Source organism: Amphiura filiformis, chromosome 6 (genome assembly GCF_039555335.1).
Source record: "Amphiura filiformis chromosome 6, Afil_fr2py, whole genome shotgun sequence".
In the NCBI taxonomy this organism is placed as follows: domain Eukaryota; kingdom Metazoa; phylum Echinodermata; class Ophiuroidea; order Amphilepidida; family Amphiuridae; genus Amphiura; species Amphiura filiformis.
Genome location: NC_092633.1, coordinates 68,231,479 through 68,253,313, shown reverse-complemented (window position 1 = coordinate 68,253,313; position 21,835 = coordinate 68,231,479). Strand labels below are relative to the sequence as shown.

At 35.9% G+C, this 21,835-nt stretch overlaps 1 protein-coding gene across 2 annotated transcripts in view; it reads left to right on the top strand.

Moving 5' to 3' along the window:
- The first annotated feature begins 9,102 nt into the window (after positions 1-9,102).
- LOC140155906 (sodium/potassium-transporting ATPase subunit beta-1-like) overlaps positions 9,103-21,835 on the top strand; it is a 56,197-nt gene continuing 43,464 nt past the window's right edge. The window contains exon 1 of one of the 2 annotated variants that reach the window (XM_072178917.1): positions 9,103-9,327. In XM_072178917.1, coding sequence (XP_072035018.1) covers positions 9,207-9,327 — 121 coding nt within the window. In that variant the 5' untranslated portion in view covers positions 9,103-9,206. Of the gene's footprint in view, positions 9,328-13,760; positions 14,022-21,835 lie in introns of those variants that run through there. The other variant, XM_072178916.1, reaches the window with a different exon arrangement.

Sequence of the window (21,835 nt, the reverse complement as noted above, 5' to 3'; positions counted from 1 at the left end):
AGGCCTACCCGGTTCAAAATCTGGTATCGGAAGATTTTTTTCCTCTCCATTTTTAACCCAAACTTTTTATATTCATTTGAAATGTACATATTGTAAGGGGAAATATATTTTGTTTCCTTTTTTTCTGAAACGGTACGAAAACAACAACAAATATTTTCCGTTCAATACGGGCCGGGCATTGTACAGTACAGCATGTCAGCACTGAGTCGTCATACGAACGGGAATCAAGTTGTTGTTGTTGCTTGCCTGCCCAGAATGCAATTCACGTACCAAGGTATTGGATTGCAAATTTGGCTATTTATTCACATTTACGCTGAAAATGCTCTCGTTTTTTCACAAAGCAGCATAAAGGGGGCGATATTTGATATTATTATGTAATTTTAAAGACAATCCATATCCAAAACCAATAGGGTTACCCCCTTTAATGTAGGCCTACATTCCATGAAGGGAAACAATATTTTCGCTGTATATGGGCAAGTTGTTGTTTTTTGTGACATTTGAACCTTGCAAAATTAATCAAGTTTCATTAAGGGATCTGGAATGAGCGTTTTGAGCGTTTCGACAGTATTTTTGAGGGACATGAGAGCACATCAGACATATCGAATTGCATTCTGAATACGAAGAATGTCTTTCTGATATCAAATAATTTACATTTTTTGAAATTCACGATACAATACAAATTTTATGACAAATTATTACAATTTGATATTTTTTACTTTTTTGATATATAGGCCTACGGTAACAGTCCTCGAAGTAAATTTTATAAATCTAATGATATATTCTTAAAGTGTATGTAGCTGGGAGGAAAAACCGGCGATCAATTGAAAATTTTGACCTTTCATATTGAAGATAAGGATTTTTTCCCCAAACAGACCTTTTCTTTTTGGTGTTTTGGGGAAAAAATCCATATCTTTAATACGAAAGGTCAAAATTTTTCAATTGACCGTCGGCTTTTCATCCCACCTACATACACTTTAAGTATAAATCATCAGATTTATAAAGTTTACTTCGAGTATTGTTAAATATTAAAAATATCAATTTTTAATCATTTGCCATAAAATGTGTATTACATTTAATAATTGCGAATTTCAAAAAATCAAAAATATTTGATATCAGAAGGACATTCTTCGTATTCAGAATGCAATTCGATGTCTGATGTGCTCTAATGTCCCACAATAAATACTGTCCAAACGTTCATACCCCATCCCTTAATCGATTTTTATTTTTTCTGAAAAAAAATGTAAAAATATGCTCATCTTTGGTCAAAACTTCCAATTATTTCGTTAATTTTGAGGAAATTGGACATGAGAGACTATTATTTTTTCCAAATATATTGACATTCGCGAAATCTATGGCATATTATTACTACTTTGATATTTTTGATAGTAATTTTGATATTTAACAGTTTTCGAATTTTAATTAAAATCTAATGATAGCCTATGTACTTAAAGTGTAAGTACGTATCATTAGAGTTTTACTTCGAGGATTGTTATTTCAAAAATATCCAATTTTAATCATTTGACATAAAATAGGCCTATGTATTATACCGCGAATGTAAAAAAAAATCATTCCTCGTATTCAAAATGCAATTGGATATGTCAGATTTGCTCTCAGGTCCCACAAAAAATACGTGAAAACGAGCCCTTTAAAAGGCCCACATAAAAATAACAGATGTGGAAATAAGAGTAAACTGACCAGTTATAGACACCAGTTGTAGTCCTACTAAGGGACCGTTCACACACACTTGTTAGGGGCCTGATGCAAAAGGGGGCCCTTTTTTGAAAGTTTTGACCCTCCTAAGGGGGGGGGGCTGAAAAAATGCTTTTCTGTGGGGTTGACCCATAATTTTTAGGCCTATGTCAAAAAAAGGGGGGTTGAAATTTTTGAGGTCTGAAAAGGGGGGCCCCGAATAAAAAATGTGTGCATCAGCCGCCCCCCCCCACCATGAAGTGTTTGTGAACGGTCCCTAATTCAGACATATTGGATGGCCTAGGGGAAAGTTATCCCATATTTGCAAGACTATCATGATGCCTTCAAGGTGAAATAAACCTTCATGTTTATCATCTAGCAATGGCCTGGTTTGCTGCATGATCTTACCCACTGGGAGATAATCCAATATTTCCCTTTAAGCTCCTTTAGGCTAAATGACGGGGCCCATGTACAAGAACGGCCCTTAATTATTTCATTTTCGCTTTTGCTCGGGGCCCAAGGACTTCGTCCACCCCACACTTTGCTACGCCCCTGACAGAGACATGGTCACAATGAACCATTTTCTTGGCTATGGTTCTAGGCCTGCAAAGAACCCCATTGGCAAGTTTCCATGACTCGGGTTCTTTGTAGAACCAAAAAAATTCTTAACGGCCAAGAAAATAGTTCTTTAAAAGCTTTTAAAAAAGCTTGAAGCCTGACCTTCAAGGAACCCTTAAATATAAAACCTTCAAAGAGCTTCAAAGGTTCCTTGTATAGAAAAGAAAAAGATTTTAATAAGATAAAAATTCCCTTTAAAAGGGAAAGCCAGCCTCAATGTAGAAGAGGTCTTGTAATTAGTTTTGGTCAATGTGAAAGGCATTTTTAGGATCACGCTTACATCTACATGACAGTCCACCAAACCATCAACGATGAGAACATGCACACTGAAACAGCAGAAAACATTAATTCCTAATCTCATGTCAACTCTTTTAATTCATTACTCCAAATTGTTCTGGTCTGTTTGTTTTTTTGTTTTTTTTGTTGTTGTTGGTTTTTTTTGGTTTTTTGTCTTTTCAGCTTTTTACCCACGATATCTCAATTTCCAATTTTGTAATACCAGAACTTACGAACTCAATATCTTCGCTTAGGAATGTCCGATTTCACTGCTTTCGATATACCACTTCACAAATACACTGCCGGTTTGAGTTAACTTACATGTACATTTTATTTTAAAATAACTTAATTAATTCGCAATGTATAGTTTAAGCCTACTATATTATAATAGATAGTGGCCAGCACATTTATAAAGGACTGGTTACTCACTACAATCTTCACTCTTAAACTGTGTTTTTCTGAATGTGCTGATCATGTTGATTGCTAGTCGGAAACTCCTGCGAAGCTATGGACAGGGCATCTTACATACTCCATTCTATAACAGCCTGCCTATAGTGCCTTGTGTGTTTTCTCTTCAATCATTTTGTTGAATGTAATTTTATGAATCAAATAATTATGTGTCATTTTATTTATAATAAAGAAGTTATTAAATTAATAAAGTAAGACAATTTATTTATCTATAAGTGCATGTCAAATGGGTAGGGGGAAGTGGGGCAAATTGGTCCACCTAATGTCCCATTTTGCCCCACCAGATTTTACTCGGCTATAATACTAATACCCGGCAACTTGCGACAAGTGACCACTACAAAACAAAATGTACATCGCCAAGAGTCTAGTAGACTTACGTTTCACAAAAATTGGTGCCGGTCGGCTTCCGGCTTCATTATTTTATTAAGGTGTCTTTAAGGCGTCCCATTTTACCCCACTGCAAGATTTTTCTGTAACAGAGGCTGGGGTAAAATGGGACAGCTGGGGTAAAATGGGACGCCATTGATTTACTATGGGACTTTTTTTGTTGGGGCAAAATGGGACAGTTTGAGTTAACACACAGTAAATCAATGGCGTCCCATTTTACCCCAATTTGGCATATTTCTAAAAGAAAGCTTTTCTTATAATTTTCGAAGAAAAAAGTTACAATTTTTGTCTTATTTAATTGAAAGGGTAGCTTAGAAGTTATGTTTTAATTTGAGAAACACTAATCCGGACCATTGATTCAGATATTAAGCCACAAGTCGTGACCTCTGCTTAGACATGACAAAAAAATGGAATACTTATTTTGATGTGTTAAGCTTACGGCCCTCAGAAGTTCCTGTTTAATGAAGAATGGTACTTTTAAACGGTTTGAAATATAAATAGACATTATATCAAAGTTATTTTGTTGCAAAAATGGGCAAAATGTGACTATTTTAAGGTATAAAAGTATTTCCGAAATCACTGTCCCAAATTACCCTGTGTCCCAATTTGCCCCAAGTTACCCTACATTGTTCAATACTATAGGCCTACATGCATAAATTATGCCCCTATTATAGCTAGGCCCTAAAAACTTTATTTTGCATCGGATTTTTCCCGTTGAAAAGACAAAACTGATGTTTATGATAGCAACCATTTCATCAATAACATTTTGAGTCATTTTATCCATAAAACGACACAGGATATGATAGATAACTACTTTCACATCAATATGGTCCATATGATCACAGATTGTTGAGAATCTGTGATATGATCCGGGGATATGATGAAGATTTTGATTCTATAGATCTGTTATCAACATGATATCACGCTGTTCAGTGGTCAAGGAGTAAGGACCCCCGGTCAAGGACACTGATATGACATCATAGGTGATGTCAGATTTTCTTCTGCTGACCATATGATGCTATATATTAACTATTATTGTTACATTTACCAAACTTTTAAAGTCATAATTAGTTCAAACATAACTTTGGTAATACTCACTCGTTTTCGTTCGTTGAAACGGCAAAACATACTTACTTTTCCTTACAAATCGAATTAAAATATTTAAAAAAAATTCAACCACAAAAAGTTTTAAACAAAAGTCATTCCAATACCAATAAAAATAATCTCTTGAGCAAACTGACCCCATCCCAGAAATAGGTACCAGCCCGATGGGCTGGCGAAAATGATTTTGTAGAGCCAAAAACGGTTCACATTGCTTTTCACTTTACTTTGCAGTGAGACCCTGAATTAATTAATTAGAAAGTTCCGATGCATCTCACGGTTCATAGAACTTTTTGAGGTTCTTTAGACCTAGGCCTAATTATAATAGAACCTTAATAGCTAAACCACCTTTTTTTAAGACTGTATAAAATGCAGAAAGGTAAGCAAAATCATGACGTTTCCATTAGTTTTGCATGCAATACGTCTTCAATGGTGATATTTTTAACAACCATTCACTCGATGGGATTCACTGCCAGTGACCCCTTCCCTCTTCCTCTTTCAGCTTCTTTCAACACTGAACATTGTATAAATGTGTGGCACACAAAATTAATGGTGCCCATTTTGCACACGGCTGAACATCCGGGTCATTCGGCGCTGAATCCCACGTGCAGCCAGGGATAATATTCGCTATTGATTTGTGCATTGACATCGGAGTTCATAATCGAAGCGGAAACCAGCGTACGAAGGCAGGTGTTGCCTAGTTGAAAATTGATCGGAATCTGTTTTCAGAACTGAATAGAATTTTTCCTTCAAAATAATTTAGTCTCTGCCCATACTTCAGCCTGCCGGCCCGGTAGTCCGTCTAGAAGGACCATATCCCTGTTTGCGGTGATGTCAATTCAAGATAAGCCTACTCGACTTATAGGCCGGGCTTATAGGATAATACAGTAGGACCGATTAAAGCTAACAATTAAAGCACAATAATTGAGGGACGATGTGGTACTCTTACTGATATGATCTCATCTGATCTATAGGAACTTCCGGGAAAGTTATTTGTATAGTTACCAATACCCACAGACATAGTTGGAGATGCAGAATGCATATATTTATTTTCCCACTCAGTAAAAATAGGCATTAAATACCTTACTATCAAATCTTACATTCTTATCCACATAGTGAAATATTTTCATAAATTGAAAGTGTTCAAATGACACGAATCTACCGGCAAATACTTTTCGAACAGTTTTACATTTTTATAAGGCTGAAGAGGGGGCAAAGCCTCTATGCGCACTGCAAAACCATAACCGTCAGCTTTGACATAGGCCTACTATTTTACTTTAGTAAAGCTGAATTTATACTTGATCATTGAGCGATTGCGACGCGCTTTTGGAAAGCGATGCGCAATAATTCATCGATATTTGCTTTTGCTATATATACCAATCGTGGCGATATTGCGACTGCTGACAACAATAGGGTTTTTTTTTTTGGGGGGGGGGCTGAATTTGATGATCATTAATTGAAAAAGTGAATGTGCTCAGTGGGGTTATAAAAAATGAATAGGTTCTTGTTAAAAATTCAATAAAATGACTTTAATATGAATTAATAGTCTGTCTTGTCAGAGGGGGAGTTAACAGAATCATTTGAAAATGAAAATCAAATGATGAGTTGGACACCTTGTCAATTTGAAAAGTTACTATTCATTTTGATAAGATTGTCGGTTCGGCCGAAGTGATAATATACCTAATAAAAATCTTCAAAACGAATAGTTACAGGATCAAAAATAAACGAATAGGGATTCTATTCAAAAAAATTGAATAGTGTGAAATTAGAATGTAGGCTATAGTAAGAAATATTCCCACATGATTTAAGTTAAAACCCTGAAACCTCAAACCTTAAGTATAATTATTGATGGTCTCTAACCAAAAACACCAGTCATCCTTCCTGTATGTGCGTGAAGTAGGCCCTACTGAAGGTAGATAGGACTACGTTATATAAACGAAAGTTCTTTCATAGGGAGGGAGGGGCCGAGGGCAGGTCAAAAAGTCCGATTTACTTTGTAAAAAAGTACGGTAATTAAGGGATTTAATATATCACTTTCAAATTTTAGTATTTTCCGAAGTACGATATTAACATTTTAGTGGTTGCTTCAAAATGATTTCAAATCAATATAGAGTCACACACTGAAAACGAAACTTGGGGTCACTAACTAAGGAAAAGTTAGTTAAAACAATGTCATACGACTAACCTGTAACTAATACGGCCGGACTGGACTAAACTATATGTTAGTAGGTCAGGATACACTAGGGACTTAACTATCAAAATACTAGTTCAACCTTGACCTACTAATATAATAAATTAGTTCAACTAGACCTACTAGAGCTTACTAGGGACTCTACTAATATATTGGGGTGTTCTACTAATGGGCTCTACTATCAAAAACGATGTCAAGTACGACTATTTTTTTTTAATAGGGCATTCTGTACTAATGTTCGACTAGTTCAGCTGACTGAACTAGTCTGTGGAACTAGCCCAATTCTAGCCCGGTAGAAGTGGTCGAAAATATGGAAACTTGCGTTTTATTGACCTTTTTTCCCAACCTTGTATTTTTTAATAACTTACAAACCGTTTTAGCATGGTTAGAATTTGAAAAACAGATTTTGCCCCGTTTTTTTAGCCCTGTTTTCTACTACACACGGCATGATGAAGGTTTCCACGAATTCGGCAGCCATGGCAGCCTCAACCATGCATGCACAAACCCACGGTCCATGATCATGACATTTGTGTTCCGATTTACAATCTCATTTCAAATTCTAACGGTTTGTAAGTTATTCAAAAACAAGCTTGGGAAAAATGTCAATAAAACATACCTTTCCATTTCTTCGACCATTTCTAACGGGCTAGAATCGAAGACTAAAATGTCCATCTCAAGACGCTAGATGTGCTATGTCTACAGCGGCATGTGTGAAATATCGTCTATAAGCTAGTAGAGACTAGCTCTACTAGCTTAATTTGTCATAAGAGTCATGTCATGTGATCAAAAGGGCGGTAAATTCAACTTTAGTACAACCCTTGGTACGGTCCACAACCATGATTCGTTCTACCAATTCGTAAAGCCAGAAAAGTTAGTTGGACCAACTTTTGCGGTGCAACTAATTTTCACTTATTAGTAAAGTACCATGATTTGGCATAGTTCGGCATGTCGTAGGCCTACTAACAATTTCCCTCACTGCATGCTGTACTAGCCAAGCATACTAGATGGACGTTTAGTCCGACATTAAAAACTAGTTTACCAGGGGAAACTAGTGGTCCTACTAAACAAAAGCTTAGTTCAGCTTACATAATACGAGTTTTTGTTTTCAGTGCAGTGCAGTACTCACAACCTGCAACTTGTAAGTTCATTTTTAAATCAGCTTTACCACACTTTGGTTCGTTTTTATTTGAAAATCCAACAAGTCCTAATTCTTTTTGTGCCAAAAAAGCATGAAGAAAAATATTTTAAAATAAAATACAACATTTGTTTCTTCCATAAACCTGATCAATACGGTATCCAGCATTGTCGCACCCTCCATATCCCCATGCAACATAGCGACGCCCCTGTCCTACAGGTTGGAATTTTCGATATTTGACACTTACGTTTAATAGAGGGGTGGGCCTGGGGGGGGGGGTAGCTTTCTAACGAAAGGACTTTCGTTATAGGACTTCATCAAACTTTTGTATCGTTCCCTTATGGTTGATAGATTGAATCAAAGAAGATGAGAATAGAGAATTCTCATAATTCTCACTTGAAAATAATCTCTCATCAGCAGCTTCGATACTAGTAGATTGTAGTGTGCTTCAGCAGGATTTGAATGCCCTCTCTGCTTGGTCTCGCCTGTGGCTGCTTCGTTTTAACGCTACCAAGTGTGTGATTCCGTGCTGCATTCAATTATGCTTTAATTCTCTCAATGAACTGATCTCTGTGATGTTTCTGAGCAGAAAGACCTGGGTGTTCTTATTAGTAACGACACGAAGCCTTCAAACATATTCTTGGAATTTGTAAGCGTGCAAATCAGAGGATTGGAATGATTAAAGATGTTTTAGCAACTTCACTGAGGAAAAAGTCTATCATTAGACCCATCTTGGAATACGCCTCGGTCGTGGAATCCGAGAACTATAAACAAGATATTGACAGATTACAAAATGTGCAGAAGAGGTGTCTGCGGCTCTGTTCGCTGGAAATTTACCTCCCTACGTTAGAACTAAGAAGACAGGAAAATGACTTAATCGAGACCTTCAAATAGGCCTACATGACAGGAAGGTACAATACACCTGCTGATAAGTTCCCGGATAAGTTTTTTCAACTCCCCATAGATAGAGAAGGCTTGAGAGGTCACTCCCACAAAATTTTCAAGCAGGAGGCAACTCAGAAGTCGCTAAGCAGTGTTTTGGAAATACAGTCATAAATGATTGGAACTCACTGCCACAAGAGATTGTCTCTGCACCAAGTATTGCTACCTTTAGAGAGAAGTTGAAGGCTCTTCCGTCTGGAACTAGGAGTCTATACCAAGTAACCAAGTATATCGCTGATTGTGATTTTAGCCTCTGGTTTTAAGTGATATATTTTTACATCGCCAGAAAACAGTCTGGCAACACCATCCGTGAGAGATTTTGCCGGTCTCCCGATCTCTCTTGGAGGATACCTGTGTACCTCGGATTAGCCATCAAAAACTTCACCAAAATTCACCATCATGGGCGGTGATGACGAACTATCCTTTGGTCAGAAGGTTGCCAACCAGTGGAATGGCTTCAAGGACTTCATGTGGGATGGAGAAAACAAAAGATTTATGGGAAGATCGGGCAAAAGTTGGGGTAAATTTATCTTATAATTTTTGTGTGTGCATGTGAAAATTATGTACGTACGTGCAGGGGGCGTATAGTTTATCGAAGGTAGATCTCGTTAATGTGTCAAAATGCTCTTATTTTTCAGCTGTTTGGTCATGATCATCGGTAGATTTACCTTTCCGAAAAGCTTAAGGTGTATATGAATAAAATCCTGCACGATTTTTAGTGAAATTTGAGGTTTTATACTGAAGATCAAGCTTTACATTTTTAGTGAGGTGCAGAGTCGAGTGCGAGATGAGATGATGCTCATGTGCTGCATTGCATGCTGTGACCTGTGGACGATTTACAATGACGCATCACGCACTTTATAGGTGAAAGGTCATGCATATGACAGTGCATGGGGGTGGTGTTTTGTGAATGTGATTGCACTATTTGTAGGTGTAATTTGTAAATAATTGAACAACTCTGCAGGTCTATAAATAATATATACATGTATGACTGACAGTCACCATCATCATGATGTCCATCCATCCATCCCATCATGTCCTAGATAGTTCCAGTAACTGTAACTCGGTATCTTCTTTAGACTTTATTTAACATTATGACATTATCGGATACCGAGTTACCAGGTCACCATATTGGAGTTCGTTTCGCAAATAAGCTTATTCTGCCATTTTCTGGCCATTTACCGATTGCCAAAAACTTAAAATTCTTCTTTCTAACACATTTAACTTACGTTACGCTATAGCCAAAATAACAATTTCTCGATCATGAGAGGATGTACCTTTGCGTCAGCGTACTTTTTTATAGAATAACACGATCACACGACCTGCATGACCGAACCTTGACCTTGCCTAGCAACGACCGTGTGATTGGTCAATTCTCGAAAGCTGGTATTTGCGTAGTACGCTCGGCGCAAATAACTGTGCGTACCCAAGTTGGCTCTCATGATCGAGAATTTAATATTTTGGCTATAGTATAATGTAGTCCAATATGTGATCTCATGATCTGCAGAATCTCCGGCAAACTATCCGCATATGGATGTCTTGATATATATGATTGTTTAAAATGGTATGTTTTTATGGTTTTTCCACATTTTTTGAAGTTTGATCCCTCTGTTTATGTGCTGTTTAACGTGCTGTTCAGCATTCACATTTTGTAACGGTCGCTTCTTGCTGTCAATCATAGATGAGAAAATAATACAAACCATTCGCCAACTGGCAAAGTCCACCATCACCTGAAAGATGAAGCAAGCGCGCGCACAAAAAATGGCACACTGGTAAAATGATTCATAGTTCACAAACACACTTTCATAAGCGTGTCATTATAAGCTTAATTCTATTGACCCCTACCTTTTTACATCTTCGATGCATATGATCCTAAACAGGACTAAGGATATAAGGCTCATTCTTGTATTATGGGGTCCAATGGTGTGACATACAGTCAAATTTTCAAAATTGAATATTAATGTCAAAAGTTAGCTTAAATTGAGTGGAATTATATACTCTTTCAAAATCTGCAAAATATTTTCAGCGATGATTGCCCATAAATCTGTACGAAGCACATAACTGTGGAGAAATCACTCTAAAATGTCGCGCATAACCGGACACCAAACATGTTTTAACCCCTGCTAAACAAAAAATATAAATGCCAAAATGGCTAAAAAGTTGCAAGTTAAATGTGGTTTAGGAGCTTTTATAATGTAAAAATAAAATAACATTATAAGAAGTTGCTGTAACCTTCAAAACAGCATATTTGCATTTTGGTCAAAATACATGCTCAAAAATTGACCCAAAAGTTAATTATTGGGCCTGTTTTGTACAATTTCTGTCAGTTTAGATTAAAAGTTGCCATTTTTATGTGGGGCCAGCACAAGTGTGGCATAATAGATAAGTGGATGACTTTCTATAACATCAATTTTGTGCACATGAGAGAATTTAAGGTGCCCAGTGGTGTCGCGCATAACAGGACACCAAAATATTTGGTGTCCAGTTATGACTGACAATAACAAGCTATCTGTAATTATGTCATACTTTGAAAAGTGTATTTGACCTGCAAATTTATCTAAACATATCACACTGTTGTTTTAAGTATTCATTGTTTATCAGATACCCAATTTTTAAAAATTATGACATATTATTCATTTTCATGTGTCGGTCATAACTTTCGGTGTCCAGTTTGTCGTACAATATCCAGCTTTAACTTTAATTCAACTTATTTTGCAATTTCCATTTGTCAGTCATATATTTAAACATGTCATAATATATCATTTGAAGTATTTGTTGTTTACAAATTACCCCATTTTCAAAAATATAGCACATTTTGCATTTTTACATGTCGGTCATAACGTCACGCATAACGCGGACACCAAAATATGTACTTTGCGTAAGCGCTGTCTTTGTTAACAGATGTTTTGTCGCTAACATTTCTTTCATAATACAATTTTAGTATACATCCTATTCACTCAATAAGACCAAACAAAATAAGCAATGGTCATATATAAATGAAACTAACAGGCAACCAGATGTAGATGATCTTTTTTGTCACAAGTGGTGTCCATGATTTTCGAGACCTTACATGTAATAAAAATTAAAAATAGCTGTTAACAATTTCTTTTTTGAAAGTTTTTAGTAATAACCCACTTGTTTTGTATAATAAATTACAAATAGGCCAAATACCTGTTACAGTTTTCAAAATTCAGGGCAAATTATGTGTCGGTCATAACCGGACACCATTGGACCCCATTAATACAAGAATGAGCCATAACCACTCTTACCACCATTTCCCTTCTCCTCTGTTCATCCGCCAGTGGACTGCCGTTGACTTCGGAGGTCGTACAACATAAATTCTTGTTTTAAATAAATATTTTTCTTCTAGTAAGTTAAACAAAGTGATCTATTTAACCAGAGAAGATGTAATAAAGAGGAGGTTGATCCAGACCCTCAAACAAAAAGACCGCTCATTCAAAGTAAATGATGAATCGCCCTATTTAGCCGTTTTAATATACAATAGAATACCACAATGTTTGAACCCGGGATGGGTTCTGGAGTAGGGGGTGTCACGTTTACACTTTTCACATTTAACTGACCGTAAAATGCACTATCCGTTTAGGAAAATCACTAGCTGTTTAAACGTATAAAAAAATTTAAATTGTTTTTCAAAGTTTTCGGCGACTTTAGAGAACCACTGGACCTACCGTATTGTCTTTAATAAATGCTCCGGAAGCACTGCATTTTTCCAAAAGAGACGTTTTTAGTGGAAATGAATTGAAAAAAGTGAAAAAAGGCCTTATATTTCCCGATGGTGCTCCTGTAGGAAAGAGGGATTTACAAGTACCTAACAATGGCGGCGCCCACAAAACAGCGTGGTTAATGATATTTTCGTGGTAAATACAACAAATTTACACTTGTAAGTGCATCATCAACAAGCATTAATCAAGCATGAAATTCTACCATAATTAGGCAATGAAATGGATGGAAGTTTGAGTCGTAGTAGGTTTTGTCCATGCAATTGAATTTAGCGATCGTCAATGATATGACTGATGCAAGTTTTAAGCTTATTCAAAGTCAAACGATATGGCATGGAATACGGAAATGTTCGCATTTTTTGTCAATTTGTCATTGAATAATTTGAGGGGGCGTTTATCAGAGGGGGAGTGTTTATTACAGACAATACGGTAGGTCCAATGGTTCTCCAAAGTCGCCGAAAACTTTGAAAAAAAAAAAATTAGATTTTTGGCCCCTTCAAACTTGGTACGGTGATAAATTTGGACCCAACCCTAATCCCTACAACGTGAATATAGACCCAATTCATACAATCAAATTTGAGAGTTGACTGGCAAAACGAGATAAAGACTTTCACCATTTTTATCCTTAATAAAGCATCCAATGAAAATATAAATATCATTATATTGTTGGTTATGAAATTTGTCACATTGTGGTACCAAGGTGGATACAATTTTGACAACATAAGCTAATTAGCTATAGAATAGGAGTATACTGCATTCGTCTACATTATGTAGGCCTATGGAACTCTTGGGAGTTTGGGACATAAATTTATTTGTAAATGCAAGAAACTTGCATTCAAGCAGGGGATGAAATATAAATCTTCTCAACTTTTGAAAACAAAAAGGGTAAAAATAACTAAGTTCAGTACCCGGTATTGAAAAGCTTGAAAGTGAAACATTGAAATATTTATTTAAAAATATGAAATTATATGAAAGAGCATTAAAATATCAATTTAGGATGCAAATATGAAATTATTTTTCTTTCCTGAATAATAATGAGATTTTAAGGAAATTATCCTGGTTAAGTCTATTAATTAGGCATATGTAGATGATTGCTCCAGTTAATTAACATGTTTCCTTAAAAGTGACCATCATTAATTATTATGTCATTTCCTGTGACCTCTGTCTTGATAATAACGCCTACACAGTGCATGTAAGTGACCCCTTTCATTAGTACTAAAAACCTTGACCACTGTGGGTCAGTCTGCCACCAGCACCTCTCTTGGAAAGATCTGTATGACCTCCTTGGTTACTCTGTATTACTGAAGACGCCTTGTAGGCCTACCTGTGATAACCACCATGGGCGGAACAAAGGAGACAGATTACGATAGCTTGTCTTTCTGCGAGAAACTCTCATACAAATGGAGCCAATCCAAGACGACATTTTACGATCCAAAGAATGGGACGGTGTTGGGACGGACAGGCAATAGCTGGGGTAATTAATCCATTTGACCATTAGATGTGTTCTCTACATGTAAATTATGTCTTTCAAGTCTATGCATACAGAAAAATAGGCCTATATGTAATGTATTCTGTATTTCACTGGTCTCTTTACTTATTAATTGCTTAAATTACTGTACTGTATGTATGTAAGTTTTTATCCACTGACTAAGTTCCTACAATGGTCCACTTACCTGTAGTGGCTTCAAAGTGACTTCAGTAGCTATTGCGTCCAGACCCAAGGTCTTAGCCAGCCATACATAAAAAAAATTACATATGCCCGTCTTTAAGACGGGCTAATCTAATTAGCTCTAAAACAGATGATTTTAAGGGTATATGAACTTGGGACTAATTCAAAGTGACATGTAAAGGCCAAATCAGTGACCCTTCCATGGGTATAGACAAGTTGTTTTATATTTGAGGGTCAAATTTTGGTATAGATTGGACGGGTGGTGGGTGGTTTCCAATTTCTGGCTAAGACTCTGACCTGCTCGGTGCCCAGTCAGCATACATCATGGAGATTATACTGCTAAAAGGTTGCTGACCTGTTAATGCCAGGACTTGAAGACTCTGATACCTGTGTTTGATGGTACAAGTGCGCACTGAGGATATACAAAGTCAAGTATGCGTACGGGTACCTATTTATAATGGCATATCATTTAATGCAAGGGTCGCGCTAACCTGCGTCATTGCGTCATGGACGCGCTTCTGACGCACAGAAGTTTGTTTCAGTAAAACTTTTGCGTCAAAGAATGACGCAGACTTTCTGGGCCGGACTACATCAAATAAAACATGTAAACAATGAAACCATGTCGAAACTACCATCATTCTTAGCTTGGTTTTCATCAATATTGACAAACACACTTGGTTTTACAGTAGATTAAGAATCAACAATGATTACGGTACTTTATGGTTGAATTTGCAAAGATCACCAAGTTTCGTCAAGTAAATTGATGGAAATTACATAGCAATTTACGAGGACGTAAGCAAAATTGTCACCGGAAATGATAAAATGTTCCGATCTTCGCAAAAAAGCAAAAATAATGGTCGCCTGTAATTGATCAATTTTCATAATTTAAACAAAAGAAACCATTTTCATGTTTTATAAGAGCATAGGATAGAATATATTTGACATAAAACTGTTAAAATAAGACTGTTTTGTTGCCCCAAACGGCCAAATCTGAGCAAAATAGGTACGCTAAAAAAAAGAAAAAACTGTGTGGAGAAATGTTCGTACTTGCTATATCAAGCCTGTATGCCATTATGCTCACATAGCTCAATAACAGGCAGTGATTGGTTCATTATTAGTCTCGGTCCCAGCCGATTTGTGCTCCTTTGTCACTAAACAAACCGTCTGGCGACAACCTCATAGTACGTCTTTTCTGATTGGCTGAACATCAACGCCATAAATACTGGCGTTAAATTTTGCTGTCAATCAACGCTGGCCTTCAGCGCATGCATCGGTTGATGGACAGCTTTGCGGTTACATAAATCCACACAATGTACGTGAGTACGTGCTGCAAGTCGCGTACATGAAATGCGATATCAGACGATCGGCGCCTCAGTGGCTGCTAAAGCTAGCGTATATTTTGCGATTGCGGTATCTACAAATAGTGGAGGGCCTATGATGTTTACTGTCACTTACACAGGTCACGTCCTATAGCCAATTGAAAACAGTTTTATTTGGAAATTCATTAACCAATCACGGATCGTCATTTCGGGGTTGTCGCCAGACGGTTTGTTTAGTGACGGAGGAACACAAACCGGCTGGGACCGAGACAAGTTCATTATATGCTAACGGGTAATGAATATTCATATTTCTGTCAGGAGCACTGAAGAGATAAATAATGAAAAGAAAAACCCAATGATTAATAAATAAAATAAGAAAATGCAAAATTTATATAAATAAAGAGTGAAACAAAAATATAAAGGAAATAAATTTTATTGAAATAGATAAAATCAAAAATGAAATAAAACAGAAATTATGAAAAATCCAAATAAAATAAAATAAGAAAATGCAAAATTACTAAATAAAAATAAAACAAAGAATAAAACAAATACATTTTAATGAACTAGATAAAATCAAAAACCAAGTAAAACACATGACAAACCCAAATGAAATAAAATGAGAAAATGCAAAATATAAATAATAGTAGGGGCCTAAAACAAAGAACAAAACAAATAAATTTTTTAATGAAATGGATAAAATCAAAAATCAATTAAAAAATTATGAAAAATTCAAATATAAATACCTTGTGGGGGGCCAGATGTTGGGGGAGCATATAAGCATAGTCACATTATGAGAATTGTTCACTTGACCCTTTAAAAAATCATTTGACCCCTAAGTTTTTAATTTTAAGTCAGAACCCCTTGTTTTAACCTGCCAGCGCTACCCCTGATTTAATGTACACAATGAATTGAATGATTTGATTGTAAAATTTATTGATTGATTGATTGTGTCGCTGCTGTACCAAAAACAGTATTATGGCTGTACTGCAGTCTTTTTAGGTCATCCAAAATAGGTCATCCAAAGGAAAATACCGTATGGCATTACGAGTAGTGTGACTGTTAATCAGTGTAAAATTAATTATAAATGCTCATCGTAAAATTCAAGATTGGCTCCAGGAACTGTTTTTGATTTTTTTGTGTAGATTGGTCATTGGTGTGTGTGAATTTTAAGAAGTTTAGTTTGTTGCCTTATGGTCAAAAATTAAAAAAGGCCAATATCAAAACAGTAACAAAACTGTTAAGTCTCAAGATCGAGAATAAAATATTTTGCAAAAAGGTTTTTAACTGACCATAACCCATAACAAATGAGCTACAGCACCATTGGTGCTCTTGTGTTAAAAAAGTTAAACCAGCAAACCGATATGCATTGTTCTAAGAAGTCCAACTGGTTAGACAGAGAAGTATGGTGACTGAAAAGATGGTGTACATGTAGGAGCTAGACTAGAGTATGGGCAAGTGGACTAGGGCACAGAGAAGTCTAATAGTAATAGTGTGAAGTGCTGGCAAAAAATTATCAGATCCGATAATTTTTATAAAATTTGATAAAAAAGAAATTGTTTTAACTTTATTTGATATTTCATGTTAAATTGTGATTTTGTCACACAGTGAAGTCAAAATAAGGACATTCTAAAAATGCCTCAACCAAAATCTGTGAATGTGTCAAGGTACGGCAACAGGAAGCACTTTGTCTTTGTGTTCCTTAAAAACAAAATTGACCTGGCCCTTTTAATAGCATGAAAATTACCATGTCCTCATCATTAGCAACTTCTCCCCCTCCCCTGAAACTGATTATCAAACATGGAAACTTGTACATTATAGTCCATGTAAGAGTTTAAAGTGTGTTCGATAGCAAAAAGGTTTTCAGACTTGCACATGGTTATTACAAAGCAGGAAATTGTAATAATTGTAAGCCATGCTGTGGTAGTGGCTTGTCAATCTGCCAACTCATAGTAAGATACATGTATGACTCGCAGGAATCCCACTTGTGACAATTACTAATTGAATTTGTTTCTGTTCAGTCTTCTTCCTTTTACAAGTGCATTTCAAGTTTGTTGTGTTGCCATGTTCAAATTATACATGATTGAAAAGTAAATGGGTGAGAAGTGAATGTATCATTTATCAGCAAATAATTTTGTTGTTTTCAAGACTGAAATATGTTTTTGAAAATTTGCAAATTTAACCGTGCTGACATGGTTATACCACTCATTTACCATTCAATACTCGAGAGCCAAATATCTAAAAATACAGTTAGCATCATCACTAGGATCCATTATATGCTCATCTATCAGGCCACAGTTCTTTAATCCTAATATATTTGTACATTCATTGAATGACCTTTGAAAATTTGGGTACAAAAACTCATACACAACTTGAAGTCAAATTTGATGATTGTTTAATTGAGGTTACTGTATTATGACATTGGGATGAGGTCATTGTGGTCCATAGTGCATCAGGCACTGACTGAGACTCTGAGATCATATCCTGCACAACTAGAGTCTGTACACGTGAATGTCAAATGTTGTGTACAAGAGAAGATGATGTGATCTTTAATAAGAAACACTAAACAGGTGGGGATTGCTCAAGAACTATGTAGGCTTAGACTAGGCTATAGATACATCTTCAATCTTTGACTTGCAGTTTAGGGCATAGTTGAAGAGAGCAAATAAGTTTCCTGTACTATATTTGACCTCGTTGACCTATATTTATATGTGTAGGCCCCGGCAAAAAACGCAATTTTTTGAAGTAAAAAACGAGATCCAAAATTTTGAAAAGCGAGAAAGCGAGTTTTTCCCGAAAAACGCACAAGAAGCTTTCAAAAGCGCCCAAAATCACGAAAAAAAAAAAAATAAATAAATAAAAAATTTGCTGCCCTATAGTTCAGACCATGTTTAGATGTAAATAACAAACCTGCCGACGGCCGGCCGGTGTCAAAGAAAAAAGTGACAAAATGTTGACCTTGAATTATGTTTTATAGTCGAAATATTCCAGTAATTCAATAAATATAATGATATTTGGCCTAAACTTGAACTCATTTGAAATGAAATGTCAGTTTTTATTGAGTAAAGCATGCCTTTTTCACTCGACCTTGTGCTTGCAATGCTGTTGAATTCTGCACTTTGGCGAAGTTGGAACTGCATTTTAATGGAATTTGGAGAACTTTTATGGCATAAAGCAACATTTTTATAGTAAGTGCACTGCTTGAAAACTTTTTTAAAAAGCGAGATAATTGGTTAATAGCGAGAATCACGGCGTGAAAAGCGAGATCGCGTTTTTTGCCGGGCCTTATATATGTGACATGATCAAGGGGAATGAGTCACATGTCGGCAATTTTCAATTAGAAATTTTTTACATACTTTTCTGGCAGTTAACAAAAGCTACATTTTGATGCAAACCCCATCAAAATCGGCCATCTGGTTAGCAAGTTACGAGCCATTTATCAATGGCTAAAAACAATATAAAACAAAAGAATTTGAAGACTGTTTTTGCCAATATCTCAAAAACAATATTAGCGATAGATCCAACTCATTCCCCTTGATCATGTTACATATTATAGTGTCTACCATAATAAGCTCCCCTACAGAATGTTGCAAATGACAGTTTGCACTCCTCATCGCAGCCAGAAATTAGAATCTGATTTTTACGACCTCTGTGAAGAAACTTTTCAAGGCATAATGGATTTCTGGCCATCGCCAAGAGTTAAATTTTTTTAAACTTCTCAGCTATGTACAATATGCTTCTGGGCAGTTCGTAACAATGTCAACCAAGTGGTCAAAATTTGAAACTTGTTTTTATCACATAAATGTACCAAGAGCAGAAATATTTTAATCAAGATTTAACAATTTTCTAAGGAAACTCCCGTTTTAATGTTTGGGGATTTTAGTCAATGAAACTGCCAAAAAAAACCAGCTATTCTATGTTGACAGAATATTTTCCAAAATGTTTGCCCAAAATATTTTACAAAAACGTTTTTAAAACATATTCATGATCTTTATATAAGCCGACATTTAAATGTTATTAAAATGTTTAGAATTAAACATTAAGAACATTTTTGTGTTTGCTGGATAGGCACTGTTATAAATCTTGTGCACATGCATTGATAGCCCTGCAATATATATAGTTACCAGTATAATACATGTCATTGTCACTGTAATTTAGTTCCAGCACGTGGTACACGTCAGTGATGATGTGCATGAGTGTTCTGTAAAATTCCATGTGAGCATGATAAAAGGCAACACAAAAGGTTTTCAGTGAGATAGCAGGTGCCTCAAAGTCAGTGATCCAGATCAAATGGTGTTGAGAGCGTTTATAATTTACAGTTATGTTTGTACTATAAGTATAAGTATAATAAGTGTACCTAATTTGAAATGTTCACTTCCTTGTCCTCTACTTTTTTATATGTACCGGGGTACTACAAATGTAGATATAATGTCTATGCTAGTGCTCCCATTGCGTATTAATTAAGATTTGAAAAAATGGGGGATTGGGACATTCAGAGAGAAATTTGGCTTTTACAATTTATAGAAATTGTTCATCTTCATTGGCTATAAATCGGGGATGTGCAACCTTTTCACCCCATCGGGCAAAAAATATTCTTTGATCAAAAACACGCTGCAAGTACAGATGAAAGCATGTGGGGAAGAGATGTGATAAAGTGTACATTATACCCAATGATGATATTTGCACAAAAAATTATGCTTTTACACAAGGTACAATACAATAATTGAAGGTAGTTTTGTTCAGATGCTTCACTTATTCAGGCTGATTGAAGAAAGTAGCATTTTAAAACAGTTTTACTTCTAGCTCTCATGCCTTTCGGGCTGCACAAAAATTACTGGAATGTTGTTTGAAAAAATTTTGGGCAAGCCGAAAGGAGGGGGGGGGGCAAGCGATTTTTGGCACGCATTCATGGGCGCCTTTGATAAATTACACGCTCTAAAAAGGCTTGGGAAAACAGTGCGGAAACACTTTAATATCATATGCAATTTTTCCTGCTCGCTGCAGTTGCAACTTGCAACACATTTAGACCATTTCAGGTTTGCAAATTGGGATACCAAAATTTGGCATGTTCAAAGGGAGGGAGCAAAGATTTTTTGGCAGGCTAAGAGGGGTGGTCAAGCAATTTTTGGCGGGCTGATCGGAAATGCTAAAATAAAAAACTGAATCAGTGGGGCGACAGGAAACTTGGAATCAACTGTCTTAGCCTATGGACATAATAATATGGACAATTTACATTGATTTTGAAAAATGATAAAACTGGTTTTCCATCCACTAAATTCAGCTTATTATTGCAAGCAGGAAAAATGTAGTAAATAAATCTGACTAATTACTATCTCTTGTGTGTACAACTGTCTCTGTAGTGAAGAAATGACATGTAAATAAAATGTGAAGATTGGAACTGGTTTCCATTGGAAAGTAACCTACTTCCTGAACTGCTACCCCAAGAGAGATGGATTGTAATTTGTAAATTAAATTTTGTGAATTAAAAATGTCATTAATAATTTATATCATGTTAGGAGATATCTTCATTATAACTTGCCAGTATAGTCGTGTTCACATTTTGAGTTACACCCGGCGTATACTTACTGCAACATCGATAAAAATGTCACAAATATTTTACCCTACTCCTACTGCGTGTCCACACCTAGCCTACTCCTAGCACTAATAATAATAATAAGCATTTGTAATGCACAGGGACGGATTTAAGCAGTGGCCCGGTGGCCCGGGCCAGTGGATTTTGCGTCAGGCCAGTAAACTTCAACAATGCTGGCCGGCGAATACTATATTTTTGAGCCTGATATAACACTTACGAGACAAGATATCAGTGATGGTCATATTTACACAGTTTTCTGCTCTGCCTGTCACTTGAAATTTATATCTTTATTCAATGATTTTTTTTGTATAATATTTTAATATATATATGTATTCTTATTCTTGCATAATTATATCTGATGATGATAGCGCCTGCAAATACCGCCTAGTTTGAAACTTTTGGAACTAAAAAAGGCAGGACTCCTGACTGAACTTGTGTTAGTGACTACACTCTCTACATTGAGTACAATCAGTACAAAACAAATTAAAATGTTAAGGTTTGTTGACTTTAAGGGCTCGGATAGTGATGTTTCCATTTTTTTGTGAGAGCACATCAGATATATCAATTGCATTTTGAAAAGCGAGGAATATCAAATAATTTTGATTTTTTGATATTTGCGATATGATACACATGCGTTGTATGATGACAAATGATTAAAAATTGATGTAGATTTTCCCCCAAAAGCACAGACAAAAAAGTTTTTTTTTTTT